This window comes from Peromyscus californicus, unplaced genomic scaffold (assembly GCF_007827085.1).
Source record: "Peromyscus californicus insignis strain IS unplaced genomic scaffold, ASM782708v3 Scaffold_13__1_contigs__length_99412109, whole genome shotgun sequence".
Taxonomy (NCBI): Eukaryota; Metazoa; Chordata; class Mammalia; order Rodentia; family Cricetidae; genus Peromyscus; species Peromyscus californicus.
The window spans coordinates 46,206,645-46,230,760 of record NW_026294424.1 but is presented as its reverse complement, the minus strand read 5'-3'; the positions used below and the strand labels follow the sequence as shown (position 1 = coordinate 46,230,760).

At 38.0% G+C, this 24,116-nt stretch overlaps 1 protein-coding gene across 6 annotated transcripts in view; it reads left to right on the top strand.

The window, feature by feature from the left end:
* Ppargc1a (PPARG coactivator 1 alpha) overlaps positions 1-22,233 on the top strand; it is a 682,761-nt gene extending 660,528 nt beyond the window's left edge. For 4 of the 6 annotated variants that reach the window (XM_052734916.1, XM_052734912.1, XM_052734915.1 and 1 more), the window contains 6 exons: positions 506-1,421; positions 1,942-2,046; positions 2,166-2,322; positions 12,937-13,058; positions 13,403-13,554; positions 18,282-22,233. In XM_052734916.1, coding sequence (XP_052590876.1) covers positions 506-1,421; positions 1,942-2,046; positions 2,166-2,322; positions 12,937-13,058; positions 13,403-13,554; positions 18,282-18,385 — 1,556 coding nt within the window. In that variant the 3' untranslated portion in view covers positions 18,386-22,233. The remainder of the gene's footprint in view (positions 1-505; positions 1,422-1,941; positions 2,047-2,165; positions 2,323-12,936; positions 13,059-13,402; positions 13,555-18,281) is intronic. The other 2 variants (XM_052734913.1, XM_052734917.1) reach the window with 1 other exon arrangement.
* The last annotated feature ends 1,883 nt before the right edge of the window (positions 22,234-24,116 follow it).

The window sequence follows — 24,116 nt, the reverse complement described above, 5'->3', positions numbered from 1 at the left end:
AAATATTGCCCCAAGGGGGAGATTCTTGATTATTCTGAGAGCCTTGAACCACTTGTATTTTTCCTGCAGCATTCTTTGTAGACAAATGCCACCAAGGCTGTACCATGATTCTCAGGTCCCACCACGTCGATTGCCTTTAAGTGACCCCTGCAACACCCTTGAAAATGCCAGTGCTGGAGACACCTGCTCCTGGGGCAGCCAGCAGTGACACATTCCAGTTTTCTAGGCATCAGGATTTGTTAGCATAGATGTTTGAAACACAAAATATCACAGCCCCTGCTGCTGCCTGGTGCTGTCCATCTGTCTTTTGTTGGGTGACAAGGACTTAGGAGAAGAATCCATTTTTTAGGACTTGTCACAAATTTAGTTTCCTCCTTCTTCACTCAGTTTTTACCATAGTCTGAAATCTAAGAAAAATTAGAAAATGTGTTTGTTCTTGAAGAACATTTTCTTTTTCTCTTTTCTCTATTTCCCCACATTTCTTCTTGTTTCTCTTTTGTCATAGGCCTAACTCCACCCACAACTCCTCCTCATAAAGCCAACCAAGATAACCCTTTCAAGGCTTCTCCAAAGCTGAAGCCCTCTTGCAAGACCGTGGTGCCACCACCATCAAAGAGGGCCCGGTACAGTGAGTGTTCTGGTACCCAAGGCAGCCACTCCACTAAGAAAGGGCCAGAGCAATCTGAGTTGTATGCACAACTCAGCAAGTCCTCAGTGTTCAGCCGGGGACACGAGGAAAGGAAGACTAAACGGCCCAGCCTACGGCTGTTTGGTGACCATGACTACTGTCAGTCAATCAATTCCAAAACGGATATACTCATTAACATATCACAGGAGCTCCAAGACTCTAGACAACTAGACTTCAAAGATGCCTCCTGTGACTGGCAGGGGCACATCTGCTCTTCCACAGATTCAGGCCAGTGCTACTTGAGAGAGACTTTGGAGGCCAGCAAGCAAGTCTCTCCTTGCAGCACCAGAAAACAGCTCCAAGACCAGGAAATCCGAGCTGAGCTGAACAAGCACTTCGGTCATCCCAGTCAAGCTGTTTTTGATGACGAAACAGACAAGACCAGTGAACTGAGGGATGGCGACTTCAGTAATGAACAATTCTCCAAACTACCTGTGTTTATAAATTCAGGACTAGCCATGGATGGCCTATTTGATGACAGTGAAGATGAAAGTGATAAACTGAGCTACCCTTGGGATGGCACGCAGTCCTATTCATTGTTTGATGTGTCGCCTTCTTGCTCCTCTTTTAACTCTCCGTGTCGAGATTCAGTGTCGCCACCCAAATCCTTACTTTCTCAAAGACCCCAAAGGATGCGTTCTCGTTCAAGATCCTTTTCTCGACACAGATCGTGTTCCCGATCACCATATTCCAGGTCAAGATCAAGGTCCCCAGGCAGTAGATCCTCTTCAAGGTAAGATTGTCAAAATCCACCCAATGCTAAAATATTTCCTTAGTAGTTAGAGGAAATATTGAAACTTAGGGTTGCTTTTCTCAGCCACTCAACCAACTAACTGAGGTTTGTACATATATGCCCCGCTCTCCATGTTCTCTCATACACCCAGCTCTGAGCACGCTACCTTGGTCAACCAGAACACAGAGAGACATTTATAAGAAACTTGCTCGTGTAATTTTTTTTCCATCACCTGCAAAGCAGCCCTGTGCCCAGAGAGTTGAGATCCATGTAAGATAAATCTGACAGCATGGCCATCCCATGAGCCATGGTCACATCAGTAAGAGACATGGGGAAGGAATTGATCGATAGTTTGGTCTCCAGTCTGACTAGCTGATGGCAAGCTGTCACTGGAAGGTGTTGCTGGTAAGGAGAAGGTAATTCACACAGCCCTGAGCTTCCAGTGATGTTCAGTGTGGTCCTGGTAACTTGGGCTAAGAGCCCATTGCAAATGTCCTTTTGGTTTTCTCCTCTCTCCCAGATCCTGCTACTACTATGAATCAAGCCACTACAGACACCGCACACACCGCAGTTCTCCCTTGTATGTGAGATCACGTTCAAGGTCACCCTACAGCCGTAGGCCCAGGTAATGAGGCCTGTCCTTTTTCCTTCAGCTCCCTTTATCCCTTCCTTTAGATGACAAGACATTACCCAAACTCTTCTTGTCCCCTCCCCAAATGATAATGTATTTTTTCATACAAACAGAGGTGGTCGACCTAATGATGAAGTTATGCTTCCCAGGTATGACAGCTACGAAGCGTATCAACATGAGAGGCTGAAGAGGGATGAATACCGCAGAGAGTATGAGAAGCGGGAATCTGAAAGGGCCAAGCAGAGGGAGAGGCAGAAGCAGAAAGCAATTGTAAGCAGCGTGGAGTTAATTTCTTTACTTTTCCTCAGAGACTTTTTATTTTGGCAGATTAAACAATAACCAAAAGTTAATGCTTTGTTAACGGGAAAATATTCTTTTTTTTTTTTTTTTGTATTTAAAAGATCAGAGTCCTAAGGCTCTCTTATTTGAAATGATGTCAGTATACTTCTCACTGCAGTTGAGTTGTGAAGTTCATTAGCATTCTCAAGTTTTGTTTGGAAAAATGAAGAAAGGGAAAGGTTCTTGGGTCTGATAGGAGCTGGAGAACGTGCGTTTTTCTAGCTGCTTCCTGTTACTTCTTTCTTTGAGTGAGGCATGAAGAGATTCCAGATTCCATTTAAAGTCATATTGGAAAGTCTGACTAAGAAAGTCAGTATTTTTTACCTCTGATGGGCCATCACCTGACTGCGGGATGGTGTTGATACATTCACCTGCCATGTGGGCAGTGCTGATGCTCATGTGTAAACATGCAAGTGACCGTCGTAACTTGTTTGTTCTCTGAAATCCAATACTGTCCTTCACAAGCTGCTAAAAATGTGGCACTCAAGTGGTCAAAATCCAGTACATGCCCATGGCAGACATTCTTAATCAATCATGGAACTCTGTCCCTCTGAGGTCCCACAGAGCCTTAAGGTCTTTCCCAACATAGTGCTCCTGGGAGCTGTAGCTAATCGATGAGCTATGGCACTGTTTCGGTTCATTGCACCTGCTGCCTGTCTATGTTAGCTGATCCAAGTCATTGCAGTGCAAGGCAGCATTTGACATAGTGAACCAAGCCTTAGAGAAATAAGCTCCAGCTTTTAGTGCTGGGTTCCTGTAGAACCTCCAAGGAAACCCAATAATATCAACAAAAAAATGAGAAAACAGTAAAATTCACCCTATACAACACATCATTGATGGTGTCAGATTAAGACATAGCTCATAGTCACCAGCTAGAGTAGAAAGGTTAAATGAGAGGTTTGTTAACCATAAGAATTGAAAGAAACAGACATGAGAAATAATTGAATCGTTAGATTGAAGTTCTGGGTGTTTGGTACGATTTAACTATGCATCCACCAAGGACTGAATCAAAGGCATTCTGCAAATTATAACACTTTACCTCATTTTTTTTCCAATTTTTAAATAAGCTGTGATGTTAAGATTTGCCAGAATGTCATTAGTTCACACTTAGGAAGACTAATGAAAATGAAAATTTCAACTTTTCTAATATTGCTGTATTTAATTAATGGCCTGTTCAATAATTATCATAATTCACATTTACAGAGTGCTGTATAGTTTACAAAGCCTTTTCACAGCATACATTGCAGTTACTAATTACAAAAACGAGAGCCACATTGAGAGAACATGCAGTAACATAGTGTTTGCTGATTCACTGCATTTACTGTTTATAAATTCATATCTTAAAAAGTTCTTGATTCTTTTCCTTAAAGATAGGGTATTATTTGCTCATTTGGGCAAAATACAGTGCAATTCTAATCAAAGGCAGATGAATGTATTAATCAAAAAATGTAGATAAATGACATGTACTTATTTTATGCCTACCAAAATAATTTAGGTCTAGATACTTAGTTAGAAAAAGTAGGGGAGGGAGATGTGCTTTTTTTTCTGGTTTAACTGTCTCTGAAAACATCTAGTACTTTGCCATTAGTCTTGGTGAGGCAAAAGCTTTCTTAAACTTCCCCTTTCTTTCCTTTATCTCTCAAATGTCGACTTAATTCTTTGATCAAGACAGTTCTTTGAAAGAGGACTTGGAGTAATTCAGATGTCACCTTGGCTATACGAAAGCAGTATGCATTAACTAGACACTGCTGAGACTTTTGGCATTGGTATTTATTTAGATTTCAAAAAGTATTTGGAAAAAAAAAAACCCAAAACAGGGAACAGAAACTGTTTACTAACACATTGATCTGCAAGTAGCAAGTGCTTATACATGTTGGAGACTTTCTGTTGAATAAATTCCCACTTGGAAAGTTATATGCTATTTCTGTTGACCACACACAATTTCTCAGAATCTCATGATAAGTAGTTGCCAGGTACTTGAGATATGCATTTAGGCAAGACCTGGTAGCCGAATCCAAAGAGCTTGAAGTCAGCTGACAGATAAAGATGCATAAGCAGAAAATATAATGTGATTAGTGGCTTGACAGAGGGTTCATCTAAGGTGCATGGTTTAAAGTGGTCATCTAGACCTGTGGGTGAGGAAGAGCAAACAGGAAAGTTGAAACTGATCAAAATCCTGTGTAGGGAGAGAGCAAAGGTTTTTAACAACTGGAATGTCCAATATGGCAGCCAAAATTAATTATATGGGTAGTTGTCTTAGGCAGAATTAAGATGGACCATGTGAATGGATTTTAAAGACTTGGTACAAAAAAAGGTGAGAAATTTCTACGTGTTTTTGTATCTATCATGAGTCATTGATATTTTAGATATTCTAAGCTAAATAGTATGCATTGTTAGAATTATTTTCTGTTTCTTTTTCTATTACTTAATGTGGCTTTAGAAAATTTTAGTTTACTTACATTAGAATGTGCTTTTATTGAACATTGTTATTCACTGTAGAGACTGTGCCTACGAAGCATCTCTGGAAATGAGTTCACTATACTGGGGACCTCTAGTGATTTAACAGTTAACACTGGGGCAGAATGGACCAGAAATAAGTCAGTACATCTCAGTGGCAGGCAGATTTTGAAGTCATGTAACTCACGCTGATGATTTTGAACACAGTGGCACTATGTAATGACTTTACCCACAAAAGATTTTTTAATTGGTTCTCTTCTTCCCATTATAAAGGATTTCTTTCTTATGCCAATCATGGAAAAATCTTCTTTTATGGACTTGAGCATAGCATGCCTACAATGATTTTTTTCACTCATTGACTTTAAATTACATTCAGGAAGTAGCTGTGGGAGCCAAGATAGACCACCTAAGTTAGCTGGATAGGTGACTTCCATTCAATTTTTGAGATGCCCTTAAAGTAATGGAATGAATAGCCACTTGAATTTGTAATGTCTTGGATGCCACGCTGCATTAACCACTAAGCAGAGCAATCATGTACTTAGGGACCAGCAATTTAGAAGTTCCAAAAGAAAACTTAAAAAGCATTAAAAAGTGGTCATTGATATTTTGCAGAATAAGTGTACAGTTTTGTCTTCCGGGCTGCATTGCATCTATGTTGAATTCTCAAGGAAAGTGCTTTAAGAGATCTGCAAACTTGTCATGAATTGAAGCTCTAAAAGTCTTTACAGAGCCCAGGTTAGCTTCATAAAGCTAGCATTAACAATTAGGAATTACAAATACAGAATTCTCCATCATGATTGGATAATATCATTACGTCAATGTCTGCTTTCACATGACTTCCATCCAAAGTCATTCTCAAAAGCCAATTGACTCTCTGCCTTTCTCTGTCCCCTAAGTTTAAAATAATTCAGATGAAACCAGAGCTATGAATGCCAGAGTTAGTACTTAGTGTCTGAACTGTCACTGTTTTAATTTCTTGCTGAAATCCAAGTCCAACTCCATTTGCAATCTGTACAGTTTCTGCCAGAAAACATGATAATGGGATGTTCATTTAAAGAACAAATCTAGACATTATGATATGGCTCAGTGCTTAAAACCAAACCCAGATGCTGGGAAATGGCTAGGCTCTCACATAGCTCTTCTCTGTTGGTGACTAGATAGTTCAGGAGTCACAACCAATACATCATTACTGTTGATTATAAATGTCTCTCTCTAAATACATAAATGTCACTTATTCTTTTTAGGGAAAAGAATACAGTTTCCTGTATAAGCCTTTTTTTCATAGTTTTTTAGTATTTAGCCTTTTCCAGGAATTGTCAGTAGAGCATGACTTTAAGTTCAGCATTGTCCCTATAGTGTGCACTTTGATATATTTAAATGATAGATCTCACATTAAGTATACACCTGTGCATACACACACACACACACACACACACACACACACACACACACACACACACAGAGAGAGAGAGAGAGAGAGAGAGAGAGGCCACAATAACACAAGGACATTAATGCCTTTTTTAAAAACAAAATTCTTAAAATTTATTTCTTATTTTTTTATTCATTTTACATACTATATTTTTTATTCATTTTACATACCAACCATAGATTCCCCTATCATTCCTCCTCCTGATCCCCGCCCCCATCTTCCTCCCAACCCCTTATCCACTCCTCTAAATGTGTAAGTTCTCCCATTGTGGGACAGCTAAGCCTGGTCCATTCAGTTGAGGTAGGACCAAGCCCCTCCCCACTCCATCAAGGGTGAGCAAAGTGTCCCATGATAGATAATGGGATCCAGCAAGCCAGCTCATGCACTGGGGATAGATCCTGATCACACTGCCAGGGGCCCCTCAAACAGACCCAGTTACACAACTCTCTCCTGCATGCAGAGGCTCTAGTCTGGTCCCATGCAGGTTCCACAGCTGTCAGTCTAATGTTTGTGAGTTCCTATGAGCTTGGTTCAGTTGTCTTTGCAGATTTCCCCATCGTGATCTTGATCCCCCTTGTTCATGTAATCCCTCTTACCTCTCTTCAACTGGACTCTCAGAGCTTGGCCTGGTACATGGTTGTGGATCTCTGTATCTGCTTCCATCAGATACTGGATGAAGGCTCTATGATGATAATTAGAGTATTCACTAATCTGCTTACCAGGGTAGGCCAGTTCAGGTACCCTCTCCACTATTGCTAATAGTCTAATCTGGGGTTGTCCTTGTGGATTCCTGGGAATTTCTCTAGCACCACGTTTCTCCCTTACCCCATAATGTCTCCTTCTATCAAGATATCTTTCATTGCTCTCCCACTCTGTCCCTCCCCCTAGCTTGACCATTCCATTCCCTCATGTTCCACAGAATGGGAAAATATCTTCACCAATCCCACATCTGACAGAGGGCTGATCTCCAAAATAGATAAAGACTTCAAAAAACTAAACAGAAAAATACCAAACAATCCAATTAAAAAATGGGCTACAGATCTAAACAGAGAATTATCAACAGAAGAATCCCAAATGACCAAAAGACATTTAAGGAATTGCTTAGCATCCTTAGTCATCAGGGAAATGCAAATCAAAGTGACTCTGAGATACCATCTTACACCTGTCAGAATGGCTAAAATAAAAAACACTGGTGATAGCTTATGTTGGAGAGGATGTGGAACAAGGGGAACACTCTTCCACTGTTGATGGGAGTGCAAACTTGTACAACCACTTTGGAAATCAGTATGGCAGTTTCTCAGAAAATTGGGAATCAATCTGCCTCAAGACCTTTATTATAGTCAAGGATTGGCAGGTACAAGCATATTCCAAAATTCATCAAAATATTTACACTGAAGATGTGCAACTTTTATATTCTGATTATATTCAAATAAAGCTCTCAAAGCACACCCTTATCAGTCTATAGATTTGATTGCATCTCACCTTTTATTTGACTGTTTGCTCCTGAATTGATTCAGGGTAGCTGCTAGACTGGAAGATTTTATATAATATTTGCCTACAAATGATTTTTGGAAATCTGAATGCTATCATTTTGTCTCTGCCCTGAAAATACCCTTTAGTAGGAGACATTTAGTTAATGGCTTCTCCACTATATAAGTTGTACTCAATATTAAGAACAAGGACAACAGATTTTTTCCCATCATTGGTCTTTCTTTCTTGACAGCTTTACATCTAGCTTGCTGTCAACTCGGTTTACCTTTTTTGTTTTTTTAAAAATAAGGTTATTATAGCCGGGTGGTGGTGGCACAAGCCTTTAATCCCAGCACTTGAGAGGCAGAGCCAGGCAGATCTCTGTGAGTTCAAGGCCAGCTTGGTCTACATAGCGAGTTCCAGGAAAGACTCCAAAGCTACACAGAGAAACCCTGTCTCGAAAAACCAAAAAAAAAAAAAAAAAAAAAAAAAAGGTTTTTTAACTAAGATGTTCAGTCATGCACCATATTCATAGTACCGTGCTTACATGCACACATGTGTGTGTGTGTGTGAGTGTGTGTAACTCAAGGGCTTTGCATGCTGAGCATGGGCTCTACCCCCTGACCTATTCCCCCAGAAGTACATTGAAAATTTCTCCTGAAGTCATCTTACAACTAATCTAGAAGAAAAAAACAAAAATCTTTTGCTCAGAAGGTTAAAATGGGTTTCCCTTTGCAGAGAAAGAAAAATTAACAGTTTTTATGCTGCTCTGAAATAAAAATGTACAATAAAAGTAACAAGGGAACCAAAGTCAGAATTATACTAGACACACTGGTGTCTAGGATTATGGGACATTTTACTGAGGTAATCCATTCAAAAGTATCTAACCCATCACTTGGCCTATATAGTGCTCAGTAAATGTCAACTCCCTACTGCTTCTCATCTCTCCTCAGTCAAACTCCTCTTACCGAGAATCACTTATTATTTCATGAGAGACAACATTGCTTGTTTTGCCCAGCTAACCAGCAAGCTCTATTCTCTTCTTGATAAAGATTTCAGTAATATAAAGTCAGTTAATTCCATCATACTTTTTTCTTTATTTATCTCCTGTGTTTCAGTGTAACGAGGATTTACCGCAGTAGTTAATGCAACATAAATCTCCAGTTTTATTATCCACCCCATCAGCAAACTAGCCTTTGTGAAAATTGAAGCTAAAAGTTATTTGATAAATGTTCCATCCTCCTCAATAGTGAAAACTGGTCTGAAAATAATTTTTCAACCAGCGTTTTCCAAAGATTCTGAGTTCCTTCAAGCCCCTAAGAAGTTAGAAATGCTATTAAACATTTTGATTTCTTCCCCCTTTCATCTCCTGTTTAGAAATTAATGTCTTGAAAAATTGGATGCAAATGTTATTTTTTTTTAAAGATACGAACTCTATTCATCCATCTAATTCTACTGCAATATGTTAAAAGGCTGATTCTTTGCCGGAAATCTTGGCCAATCACGGAAAGATTTTAGTCTTTGCTGCCTAGACCTTAAGGTGTCTTCTTTTTTTTTTTTCATGTTTAGCAAGTGGAAAACAAAGGACTTCAATGCTTCTTAGAGCATCCCAGCATGCCTTCAATCCTCTGCTCTTTGTCAGGTAGCAGGGCATGGCCCATCCTTGTGTTTCATAAAAAGAGTTGGCAGATTAAAAGGTAATTTGAGTGATGGAGGAGCAACTCTTTCGAGCTGAGTCTCCTTTCACCGAAGAATCTTTCAGTCCTAGAAAAGGTCTTCTGGGTTATCTCTTTTAGTGAAGATCATTGTTGCATACAGCTTTGTATAAAGCTGCAATTCAGAAACTGTCCCAATATGTCTGCACATATGGTCGATTTTCTCTTTAACTTCACATTTCCTTGAATACATAGGCTGTGTGTATTCCCATAATGGTAGCTGAGCAATTTCTATGCTATGGCTCAATTTCTTTCTTTCCCTTCTGCAGTTCCCTCTTCTTTCTTTACACAGTAGTAACTTCCCTAAAAGGCTCATTAAAAAAAATCCATAACACCATGCAAGCAGGCGCCAGGAAGTTTAAGTTTAGATAACAGTCCCATCACATTTGGCTGTTGGGCTGAAACTGGGTGCGTAAATAGAATGGAATGTGGTGTTATGATTCCCTTGATAATATGTGTGAAGGGCTGCTTAGGCTCGAGCCTCACCAGCCATTTCTATCTACTGACTATTGAGCTATGTTGCATGCTGTGGAAAAACAATTTCAGCCTTAAGTCGTGACATACAATCTACATGGAAGTGAATCTTGAGTCTGCTTGCTTTACTTCATCAGGTCAGTTAGGAGGCTTGATAGCATGGTCAGAGGAATTTTGTTCCACCTGTTTGAGTGGAGTCTCCCCTCTGATTTCCAGAGTTCTTTTTTTAAATGAGTCTGCTTACATAATAGCCTGCAAACATGCATCTATTCTATACTTCGCTCCCTTCAATCTGTAAATTCCTTTTGGTAACTCACTTAGCTGAGCTGCCTAGGCAGAGCTTTTCCATTAATAGAGGACCATAGTCATATAATACCCCCTTTATGCTGCAATATCTCAGAGAGTAAAGGCTACCCAGGCATGGGCATGTTAAAAGTATTAATTGAGGATAGAAGGGAATGCTTAGCTACTAAGATTACATTTTGTTCTTGAAGAGGATATGGGTTTGGTTTAGCTCACAACCACTATAACTCCAGTTCCAGGGAATTCAGTGCCCTCTTCTGAACTCCATGGGTTACCAGGTACACATGTGATGCACACACATAGATTCAGGCAAAATAGTTGTACACATAAAAAATATTAATTGATTTTAATTAATTTTATATCAACTATTTACTGAGATTCTCTTTCATACTTAAAATAAATTGAGGCAAAGAATAGATATAGGTTCTAATTTCATGAATTCTTCCTTGTGTGAGGGAGAGAGTCACTGAGCAATGAACAAACTATAATGATTTAATTACATTTAAACAGAGAATGACAGGGAAACAGATTTCTTAAGGCCAGCTAATAGCACTTCACCTGAATTCTCAAATGAAACAGCTATGGAGCTTAGTGTAATTCTAGGCAGTAAATCTGAGGGGCTTGGGGTACAATTTAGGAGATATATTACAAAGTTACAATGGAACACCTTGTGCAAAGCCTTTGAGATGGAAGGAACACAGTGTCACAAGGATCCTGTAGAAGTCCAGCATAGAAACTAGAGGCAAGGATGGGCCATAGGAGAAAAGTCCAGATCTTTCAGGGCCCACCTATTAGGTCTTGTTAATAACCTAATAGGTTATTATCAGAAGTATTAGAGACCATTAATACATTTAATTTAGATGGCAAATGACATGACTGAGTTCTTTTGACTTATTAAAAATTATTCCATCTATAGTAAAAGGACAAATTAAAGGGAGAAAAGTAGACATGTGGATTTAAGTTGAAATATATTACACTAGTCCACAAAGAAAAGTTGGAAGTTTAGCGTGGGGGAGAGGGAGTAAAGAAGACAAATTGGAGAGAGATTAAAGAGATAAAGCTCAACAGGACCTGGGTTTGGTCTCCAGCACCCACTTGGTGGCTCATGCTTCTTTGTAATTCTAGCTTTGGAGGATCCAGTAACCTCTCTTGGCCTCCTGGTGTGTAGCTAGAGAGTGTGCTTTAGCAAGGTTGTTCCAGTTTAAGAGGTTTAGAGGAAGTCTAGTAGGTAGTTGGTTATCTGAAGCTCAGAGGAGCTTCCTTCCCTAATGAAAGTATTCAGTGGTGTTGTTTATAGTAAATGTGAGTAGGCATAGATGAGCATGTCATCAAAGAAGCTGCAGAACACGCAGATTGTTCACTTCACAGGTGCTATTAAGTGCTCACTCTTAGACAGACCATTTGCTAATACTTGTGAAAAAAAGGAAAGGCTCCCAATAAACGTTGGCGGACTTCTCTCTGCCTTAAGCCTGAAACGACTTTTGTGGCTTCTAAGAATGAGGCACTCAGTATAACCAGAGAAAAACTCCTGGGCAGCTGAACCTACATGCTAGCCCCGTGTTCCCCAGACTTTGCTTTGCTCTTACTTTAATCTCTGCAACCTCAAGTTCATTTTTTTTTTTGTTTTTGCTTATCCCTGGTAGAAACATTAACTAGTTGGTAAGGACAGTCCTTATATTTACTCCAAGTGTTCTTTAAAATCCCCCTCAATTTTGAGATATTATTCAGTTTGGCCCCAGAACAAGATATTCAAGAGTGTTTCTTTCACTAAGAATGAACCCCAAATTTATATAAAAGGAAGCTTATCTTAAGGCAACAGTATTGTCTTCCTGTGTTTTGTAGGTTATAAATTTCTAATGGCTTCTACATTATGATCGTATTGACCTCACTTGTAGAAATGAGGCTACACCCCTCTAGTCTGTTCCTAAAATAGGACTGAATCTATTGGCAAAGTAAAACATATCTTTTTTCATTTGGCTCTTACTCTTCAGAGACCCATGGCTAAAAATGGCCTACATTTTAAGACTGTTTCTCAAATGATTCTCTTTAGACCAAATACTTTAGAATTGCTGTGGTCTTTGCTATAAATGATGATCATTGAGGCTTATCCCCCATCCGTTTCATTATTTACCTTCTGGATAAACCCCAACAATTGCATTTTGAACACGTTCCTTCAGGATGGTTTTTTTTTTTTCGGGGGGCGGGTATTAGAGATTAAGAACTACCCTTTGAGGATGTCAAAATTTGTACATTTTCTGATTAGAATTCTGAGTTGATGGGAAATTAAATAGTTTTATAAGCCAGATTAGTTATTGTACCAATTCTTATGATTAATAACCAAGTCATAAGTGCTCACATATTTCCTATGTACTGGTGATTTTAATCTCATGGAATGATTGTCTTTTCTGATACATGACGTTCATGTGAAGAAAGACAAGAGTGAGACAGAAGAAGTAGAAAAGGGAAGATCCATGGAGAAGAAAGCTTAAGTGTAACTGAGGTGCCTGAATTTAAGGCATGGAAAGTCAAACTTGGTTCCTATGTGGTATTTTTCCTTAGGTGTGATATCTGGTTTGCTCTAGTGAGATTGCTCTGTAAGTTTTTGTACACAATTATATGTTCATGGATGCTTCTAGTGGCACATCTGCATTTTGTCTCCAGAGCTAGAAAATGTCTCTCCTTCCTTTCTGCTTATAGGAAGAACGCCGTGTGATTTACGTTGGTAAAATCAGACCTGACACAACGCGGACAGAACTGAGAGACCGCTTTGAAGTTTTTGGTGAAATTGAGGAATGCACAGTAAATCTGCGGGATGATGGGTGAGAATCTTCAAAATTATTTCTTGTTTAGGAGCTGACGTATGTTAAAAATTATGACCCTAAGATTACTGGGATGGGAGTTGCCAATGTAAGTGCTTTGACAGATGACATGTTGAGTTCAGAACCTTATTTATTTTCTTTCATCCCTATTTATTAATCTTTCTAGTTGAGATTTCCTGTCTCAGAATAAGTATTTAGCTGCCTGACAGGACAATCACACTGATAAATGGATGTGGTGGCAGAGACGCTGGCACCAGTGATGTCTCCCAAAGTAGAAGGGGTTGCAGTCTTCTGTGCCAACGCTGCATAACCAGCTCTTAATACTTCTTCCATGCCCATTGCAGAGACAGCTACGGTTTCATCACCTACCGTTACACCTGTGATGCTTTTGCTGCTCTTGAGAATGGATATACTTTACGCAGGTCGAATGAAACTGACTTTGAGCTGTACTTTTGTGGACGGAAGCAGTTTTTCAAGTCTAACTATGCAGACCTAGGTACGGTATATAACTGTTGTACATGGGAGGGTGAATCCATAGCATAGAGCTCAAAATGGAAGTGAGCATGCTCCACAGACACCTTAGGTTAGGCCTTCCTGAAGGGGACATATGAATCCAGTTTCATTTATTTTTGTAGGAGACCATTTCAGAAGCAAGATGCTTAAGTCTGAGCCATAAAAGGCAGATGTTCTTGTGCTCCATGAATAGACACTAAGTCATTTGTGGTGTTTGTGTGTGGTGGGGGTATTGTCTTATGTGTGCATGTGTTGTCTGCATTTGGATCTACATTTATTAAAGTTTTGCATAAGTCTGTGTTTGTAGTCTGCGTTTGCTCTCCATACTTACCCTCAGTCTTTCTTGTGAACTCAAGCACTGTCATTGTTTTGTGGCACAGGGTGTGACAAAGGCTTGTTCTTCCTTTCTTATTATGTCACAAGCACTTGGAAACACTCTCATTATCTATGAATTATACTCAAGAAGAGAAAGCTGAAGTCCATTAGCTAAATGACAACATACTTACTTTCTTGAGAATAAAATAAAACAAAAACCAAGTATGTGGAGTTTTTCCAGATCCTACACATTGTATAGGAAGCTAAGCAAACAATTGTCACTTGAGAGAAAATCACAGTAGGAGGTATGTGTTGTTATCATACCAATTGTACTTTCAGTTAAAATAAAACACATATAACTATTTATTTTTTCCTGATCAAAGATGAAAAGTAAAATTCTGATCAGCTTATTACCCACAGATGATACTATTACCAACTGATTTCAGAATTTTGTCTTAGAGTTCCTCCTGTTCTAAGGTTGAGTTCACATTATATATGTGCACATATGTGCTTACACCTGTACATACAGCTTAAGTTCTGTCTTCTTCAGCAAATGTGTGTGTGTGTGTATGTGTGTGTGTGTGTGTGTGTGTGTGTGTGTGTGTGTGTGTGTGTGTGTGTATTCATTCCCTGATGTGATTCACAGGACCAAAAATAACTCATACACATATTTTAATGGCTTCATACTATTTTGCTGGGCATGTAGTATCATTATAGTTAGATAATTCATACTAACTCTATTTGTATTCAATTTTTAATTTTTTGATATTATAAATAATGCTACAACGGACATCTTAATGTCCTTTCTAATTTTAATTTTGCTCCATTGCCTGCTATTCCCTATCTAACGCGTGTGTTATACGCCTTTTAATTCTTTGAGGAAGGAATGAAGAAAAGTGGCAAATGTGCATACCATGATTATTTTAAATTAATTCATAATAAGCATAAAATTAGCATGCACATCTATTCTTCAGCATTATTAGCTATCCAGTCACAATTGCTCTGATGCAGTATAAAGACAAAAACGAATAGCCAATACTGGGACTTCTTTTTCCCTTGCAGTACAGTTGTGTCTTCCTGGAGTAATTGATATAGGTGCTGTGCATTGTTCAGGGGAAATATGCTATAATTCACTTCACAAGCTAAATAGATAGAGGGAAACAGGGGAGCGGCAGCTGACTGCTACAGAGATAGAGGCCTAGGGATGAAAATATAAAACCTGGCAAGTCATTTGTTCAAATGGTGGCTGATAAAACCAGTCAAGACAGATTGAAGCCTTGAGTTGATTTGACTTATTTTCTTCAGTGATGAAGGCTAGGGTGTTTCTACACTCTCACAACATCTAGAGTTTAAAACAAGCTGCCTAGAGGGGTCTTTAGATAACGATTCATCATGGCAGAGGGAGGACTGGATGGTATTTCCAAATTGAACTGGCACCTCCCTGAAATATTTCTAAGAAGAATGCTCTTTCTTAGCTCGTTGTCTCCCCGCGTAGCCAGCAGCCATGGAAACTTTGGCCTTGCTAAGCTCATTAACTATGTTTTGTGAAGCATGTTTGTTGCATACTACAAAGGCATGGGGTATTCAATCTCCCTAAAGCATTTCCGGGGCATTAAGGTGTGGTTGTTCTGAACATATTCATGAGGTAGCCAAAAGCCTAAGCACTACAATCATGTCACCCTGTGTTTGAGACTTGGTTCACTGATGATCATGGGTAAGCATTTCAGCTCTATTATCTTCTGATTATTTCTTCATAAAATAACTCATATTGTTGTGGAGGCATATTCAATGTCTGTGGAGGAGGTGACATCACAATGCCTACTATAAAATAAATAGACTATAATTAAAAGTACGAGTGATAAGAAGTTAGAAATTTAGGATTGTTTTTAAATTGAAGAAATAACATTAGGATCTAGCTTAGGAGCTCAATGAAAATTTCACATACCTTATCTTTGTTTCCACGAAGAGTTTAGATGAAATGTTTCAAGTCATGTGTGATCCCTAAATAAAAGGAACATAATAATGGACTACATACATAAAGGAATTGGAAACTCATAGATACGTTAAAATTAAGCAAAACCAATGCGATACATATTAATTTTATTGGAACAGGAAAATGTGCTATTATTTTAGACAGATTCTACCCTTTCCCTCCTGTTTTATTTGCTTCTCCAAATGAAGTTACCCTGCCATATGCATCCTATTTTTCTACCACAGAAACTGGCTAATGATGACTACAATACTATTAGAAGAAAATATAATGATTTCAACTACAACTTTTTAGTCAGTTTTAAATGTGAGAATGAAAATTTTATGTGACTTGATTAGGGCTATAGTGGTGAGGCCAGGATTTGAAGTTTACTCTGCTACCTAGGAATTTCTACCTACTGGTTCTATTTACTGTTTTATAAGCTAATGACTCTTACTAACAAAATGACTTGATAAAAAAAAATTAGGAAGAGCTGGATATATGGATCAGCAGTCTAGAATATATATTACTCTTTCAGAGGGCCCAGATTCAATTATCTGTACCCACATGGCGGCTCACAACCATCCACAACTCCAGTTTCAGGGGAACCAACACTCTCCTCTGCCCTCCCCTGTTTAAGGCATGCACAAGGTACACATATGTACTTGCAGGCAAAATACTCATGCACATAAAATGAAGGGAATAAATATAAATTTTAAAAAAATATTAATCATTAAAGACATGATCAGAACAGGGTGAATTTGTATTAACAATACAATAGCTTTGACTAAGTATTAGTAATACACAGAAATCATGTTCAGTCATATATGAAAAATGAAATACTTTTTTTACTCAAACAGTGATTATACTATCAGATACTGCATATATATAGTGTGTGTGTGTAAATTTACATTTTTCTTGCCATTTATTGGTAAATAATTTCCAGATCACAATGTGAATATTTTAAGCTATGGTTTTAATAGTATATGGGTGCCTGAGATTGAATGCATCTATTCAACATCATTAAGTTGACTATCTACCTGGTGCCAATAGTTCTCCAGGTGCCAAGATAATACAAATGTGATGATTTTTTGTTTCTATTAATATGGGGCCATTGTTTATAACAATTTCTTTGGAAAATAATGAGGTGGATTTTAGTGTATTTCCACGTTTTTTTCATCATATCGTACTGTGTTCCAACATCTTCCCTTCAATATGAGGGGACGTGATGGAGTTCCTACGATCATCTCATACAGGGCTTGTCTCATCCAATAGGAAAATCCCTTTTGGATGCCTATTAAAAGGCATAATGTGTGCTTGTGTAGGTGGGTGTCTAAGTGAAGTCCATCACAGTAAAGAAACTCTTGAGAAACATTGCCTCACACACGGCATTCTGAATATTTATCAATAGAAATACACAACATTAATTTTGGATTAAGTACCCTTAGGGTAGGTAATACAGCATTAGGCAACTGAATTCTTCTCTCAATTCCCTCCATAAAATAAAAGTGCAAATTGCCCTTCCTGGTCCCCTAATGCCTTTTGTCTTACACACTACCCCTGAACTACACCACCAGCCCCAGCTAAGTACGTCTTCATGTTGGGATTGATGCTTCCATATTCTCTACTCTTACATGCCTGTCATTTGAATTTTTGTACTGTAACTTAGCATAAGAAAAATGTGAAATGTGTATATGATTAGTAGAATTGTTATTGTGTTCCTGAAAGGTTTTATTTCCCTTCATATAAATACTCCCCAAGAAAGTAATTTATTCACAGGAGGCTTTGGCTATATTTCCAAGAAACTCTTCCTCACTTGTAAGACCAGCATGTACTATCTACCTTTTTTGTAGATATAAATAAAGACTAGCTAGAAGTGTTCAAGCATTTTACTTTACACACATTGCTAAACACAAGTGTTTTAAAAGAGTTATTTGAAGTTTTATGATTTTGCATAACCCCACATGTTAAAATCTGATTTGAACAAGTTGAAAAATCTAGAATGATCTTTGTCCCTCCTAATCAACTAAATTTTATGCTCAACAAGGTTAAATCCATTGAGTGGGAAAATTATTTCCAGTTTCTACTTGTACCTTTTCATATAAGTTATTGGGAAACCATTGGGAAGACGGCTAAAATGCCAAGATAAGAGAAAGCTGGTCACCTATAACGATATTAAATATTAAAGAACTATTGAAGTCTACTACTCCTGTGTACCCTGAGTTTTTAGGTATACAATGAATCAATAGGTTTTTGTTTTTTAAAGTCAACTACTCCCTTCTGTATTTACATTTATATATTCAATAAAATTCAGGCATTGTTTTTAAGTACATTGATTTGCTGCATTACAATTGAACCAGGTATCTTGAATTGCATTGAAAGCCGCCAGCAAAGGGTGCATCTAACCTGGCTTGGGTTTCTTTCAGATTCAAATTCAGATGACTTTGACCCTGCTTCCACCAAGAGCAAGTATGACTCTCTGGATTTTGATAGTTTACTGAAGGAAGCTCAGAGAAGTTTGCGCAGGTAACGTGTTCGCTGGCTGAGGATGACAGAGAGATGGTCAATACCTCAAGGGACAGCGTGTCCTTTCCCAAGACTCTTGCAAGTCATACTTAGGAATATCTCCTACTTTACACTCTCTGTACAAAAATAAAGCAAAACAACCACCACCATACTAGAACAAGAACAACAACGGTTTACATGAACACAGCTGCTGAAGAGGCAAGAGATGGAATGATAATCCAGTAAGCACATGTTTATTCATGGGTGTCAGCTTTGCTTTCCCTGGAGGCTCTTGGTGACAATGTGTGTGTGTGTGTGTGTGTGTGTGTGTGTGTGTGTGTGTGTGTGTGTGTGTGTGTGTGTACTTGTTTGGGAAGTACATGTGTGCACATGTGAGGACTTTGGGGCACCTGACCAGAATGAACAAGGGCAAAACCCTTCAAATGGCAGCATTTCCATGAAGACACACTTAAAACCTAGAACTTCAAAATGTTCATATTCTATACAAAAGGAAAATAAATATATATAAATTAAAAGGAAAGAAAACTCACAAACCACCCTAAAATGACATTGCTGATGTCTGCTGTCAGCCTCCGGTACCGTCTTTTCAGAAAGTGCAAAACCAACCTGCAGCAAGCTCTCTCTCTTAATGTAACGATTATGTGACAATCCCGAAGACACTACAGGTTCCACAGAACTAATATCCCGCCCCCTCTCTCTGTCTCTCTGTATCTCTGTCTCTCTCTGTGTCTCCCTCTCTCCCTCTCTCTCTTTCCTTTTGCCATGGAATCTGGGTGGGAGAGGATACTGCAGGCACCAGATGCTAAACTTTCCTAACATTTTGAAGTTTCTGTAGTTCGTCCTTTGTCCTGACACCTATGTATATGTCCAAAATGTTGATCTTCCACTGCAAATTTTGAAAAGCCTTGTCATTGGTCAAGCGGGGAGTGTGTTCAGCGGTTCCTTCTGAGGAGCAGACATGGTGTTACATGACTGCTGAGAGTTGGGTAGAACTCTCTGGATGTGTTCAGATAGTGTAATTGCTACATTCTCTGATGTAGTTAAGTATTTACAGATGTTAAATGGAGTATTTTTATTTTATGTACATACTCTACAACTATGTTCTTTTTTGTTACAGCTATGCACTGTAAATGCAGCCTTCTTTTCAAAACTGCTAAATTTTTCTTAATCAAGAATATTCAAATGTAATTATGAGGTGAAACAATTATTGTACACTAACATATTTAGAAGCTAAACTTACTGCTTATATATATTTGATTGTAAAAAAACAAAACAAAACAAAACAAAACAAAAGACAGTGTGTGTGTGTGTGTCCGTTGAGTGTAACTACAACAAAATGACGCTTCACGCACATCCATATCCCTCCTTAGGAGCTTCGATCTAAGCATCTTGTCAACAACAGCAGAAATCCTAGGCCCCTAAAGGTATTAACCACTTCTGCGATATTTTTCCACATTTTCTTGTTGCTTGTTTTTCTTTGAAGTTTTATACACTGGATTTGTTAGGGGAATGAAATTTTCTCATCTAAAATTTTTCTAGACGATATCATGATTTTATGTAAAGTCTCTCAATGGGGAACCATTAAAAAATGTTTTTATTTTCTCTATCAACAGTAGTTTTGAAACTAGAGGTCAAAAAAAATCTTTTTAAAATGCTGTTTCGTTTTAATTTTTGTGATTTTAATTTGATACAAAATGCTGAGGTAATAATTACAGTATGATTTTTACAATAATTAATGTGTGTCTGAAGACTATCTTTGAAGCCAGTATATCTTTCCCTTGGCAGAGTATGATGATGGTATTTAATCTGTATTTTTTACAGTTATACATCCTGTATAAATACTGATATTTCATTCCTTTGTTTACTAAAGAGACATATTTATCAGTTGCAGATAGCCTATTTATTATAAATTATGAGATGATGAAAATAATAAGGCCAGTGGAGACTTTCTCCCCAGGGTGCATGGCGGTTGTCAGGTTGGAGTGTTAGTTCTTCATCTGGGAAACTCAGCTCCCGCAGAAGCACTGTTCCTTCTCTCACTAGCATGGCCTCTGACATGACCATGATGTTGTTCGTGGTAACATTGCTTCTGCTAAATCTAATAATGATAATAATAACAAATGTCAGAAAACAAAAACAAAAACCTCCATTTTGAGCATCAGGATTTCATCTGAGTGTGGAGTCGCTGCCATGGAAGTCACTAAAGTTTGGAGTATGTTTTTGATTTCCAAATGGAGATGCGTTTACCGTTTGGCTGACGTGACTTTTCTGGAAGATGTGATAGACCTAACTAACTACTTACTTAATTGTTCTTTTCCTTTCTCTCACCCAACACGATCTTACAAAATGGGTTTCACCCCCAGGCCGATGCAGCTAATTTTGACGGCTGCATTCATTTATCACCAGCATATTGTGTTCTGAGTGAATCCACTGTCTGTCCTGTCGGATGCTTGCTCAAGTGTTTGGCTTATTATTTCTAAGTAGATAGAAAGCAATAAATAACTGAAATAAAAGAATTGTGTTCACAGGTTCTGCGTTACAACAGTAACACATCTTTAATCCGCCTAATTCTTGTTCTGTAGGTTCGATGCAGGTATTTTAACCCTTTGTGAACGCCAAACTAAAGTTTACAGTCTTTCTTTCTGAATTTTGAGTATCTTCTGTTGTAGAATAATAATAAAAAAGACTATTAAGAGCAATAAATTATTTTTAAGAAATCAATATTTAGTAAATCCTGTTATGTGTTTAAGGACCAGATGCGTTCTCTATTTTGCCTTTAAATTTTTGTGATCCAACTTTAAATACGTTATCTGTTTGCCCTGGATCATGGACATGACTGAAATACGTGGTTTCTTTTCTTACTTATCAAAAGACAACACTACAGATTTCATGTTGAGGATTCATTGATCTCTCTCACCCTCTGGCCTGACAAATCTTGTTACCATGAAGATAGTTTTCCTCCATGGACTTCAAATTGCATCTAAAATTAGTGAAGCTTTTGTATCTTATGCAGACACTGTGGGTAGCCCATCAAAATATAAGCTGTAAGCTGTGTTCCTTTCATTTTTTTTTTTCACTTCTTTTGGGAGAGAATATTTCCAACAAACACATGCACCCCAACATCATGGGAGGCAAATTTCAGCATAGATCTATAAGACTTTCAGATGACCATGGGCCATTGCCTTCATGCTGTGGTAAGTACTACATCTACAATTTTGGTACCCGAACTGGTGCTTTAGAAATGTGGGGTTTTTATTAAAAAAAATAAAAAGAAATGTAGCCGAATAATTCTTTCAGTGCAACAAAATTAGTTTTTGTAAAGAACTCTGAGAACAACGGTTGGGCTGTCAACACTCAAAGCAGCAGAGAGGGAACTTGGCACTATTGGGGTAAAGTGTTTGGGTCAGTTGAAAAAAGGAAACCTTTTCATGCCTTTAGATGTGAGCTAACAGTAGGTAATGATCATGTGTCCCTTTTTGATGGCTGTACCGAGAACTTCAATCACTGTAGTCTAAGATCTGATCTATAGATGACCTAGAATAGCCATGTAATATAATGTGATGATTCTAAATTTGTACCTATGTGACAGACATTTTCAATAATGTGAAAACTGCTGATTTGATGGAGCTACTTTAAGATTTGTAGGTGAAAGTGTAATACTGTTGGTTGAACTATGCTGAAGAGGGAAAGTGAGCGATTAGTTTGAGCCCTTGCTGGCTCTTCTCCACCTGCCAATTCTACATGTATTGTTGTGGTTTTATTCATTGTATGAAAATTCCTGTGATTTTTTTTAATGTGCAGTACACATCAGCCTCACTGAGCTAATAAAGGGAAACGAATGTTTCAAATCTACTTCTGCTTTTCTTATTTATCGGAACCAAATTATTGGCATGTTTCTCAGATCAGTACACATCACTGTTTATTATTCAGTTTTCTCCCAGGCTCTCCCCCTTTCACCCTGCTTTTCTGTATTAATGGATGTGCTTTCTTTCTGAGGACATGTGCACCTCCCATGTTTTTCCTAGCATTTTTCAAAGTTTAAAGGGCAGGTGTGGATGATTTCTATAATGAAGGTTGAGAGGGTGAAAAGTGACATGGAACTTTATCAAATGCTTAACTCTATTTGTGCAAGTAACCCTGGAAAGTATGTACTTTTAGGGATAAGCTATTGCCTGGAGGGTTATCAGGTAAATATTTAGTGTGGAAATTGATTCTATTGTAGATGGCTCAGATACTTTTCGATGTCTTGCGTAAGGAGAATGACCTTGTTCTATTCATGTTACCAGGTTGTATATGGAATGGGTGGGTAACTGCAGGTGTGTCCTGCTGTATGGCTGTCTGTTGTTCCTGATAGCTAGTGGTGGTCTTAATAATAAAAGGCATTATTATAACTATAGCCTCTCCTGCTTTAGTATGGGTTTCTGCACTCAACCATTTGCTTTTCAAGACCAGTACAAACACAGCATTGGGAGAAACACAACTAAGTATATCCTCTCCCACTCACCCCACCAAATCTTCAAGAGGAAATAATGTTTGTGAATATTGAAATGTGATGAAACTGTCAGTAAAATAAACTAAAAATCTTCCAAGTAACATAGGAAACACTCTCTATGGTGCCATTTCCATTCTGTACAAATAGTAAGACTCATTAATATACGTTATCAACCATTCAAGATAAAAAGAAATCTTAATGGTAAGTCATGAAAATACTGAATTCACCTACAACTATAGACCCTAAGTCTCTGAGGTCCAGGGAATGTACCAGAGCTGATTCACCTTCCATTCTCGTTTATGTTGCATTGGGCATCTTTTTGTCTTCTGGTTGGAAACAGCCAGGAGTTAACTAAATAATATGAGTGCTTCTAAAGAAGTTAACTAGTTACCCTAATAAACCTTTTTTGGGGGAAGGTAGATAGATAATGGAGATTTTAAGTGATCTTAGCTGGTAGCTTGGTATGGGAATGTCTTGATGGGAGATAAGGGACTTGTAATATAAAGGCCTTTATAATGTTAAATCATTTCCATCTTTGATGATACTATTGACAAAAATCATTATCAAAACCAAAAGTACCTGAATACTTGATAGGAATATTTTCTGTCTCACTTCAAAAATCTTCCATATTAAAATCATCTAAACTATATACAATGTGATATTGAGTTGAAATTCTTTCTCAACATTGTCAGTTTTCTCTTATTTGTGGAGTTATTTAGCATATCACTGGATGCAATTTGCAGCCCAAATATTGTTATTATAATCATTTGACACTAGTGTTACTAGATGTACAGTTTTAACTCAGTATTAATTATGGAACATTTTAAACAAAGCCTACTTTTTGCAATATTTACTTTTTAGTAACTTCATATTGTGCAATTTCTCCCTGGCCTTTTTTTTTTCAGCATACTGTACACCATTATAAATCAATCTTTGTCCTTTATCAAACAACAGAGAGTAATAAAGAAGGTCACAACTCAGAGAGAAGTTCCTTGGAGGTTTGTAACATCATGATTTAAATCTCAGAAAGATTTAATCAAAAGCTGAATTAATCCCCGAGGAGAAGATGTTGTATAGATTCTATTGATGGGTACAAAGCAACCTATTTCTTTTTTACTGGTTTCTGGTAATATGTTGAGGAAAGGAAAAGTTTTTGTATGAGAAGGACATGGATTCCTTGGTAGAAGAAGGTGGGAGAAGGTGGGAGAAGGCTAACATCCGATCCCCTTTAGGTCAGCCTTTA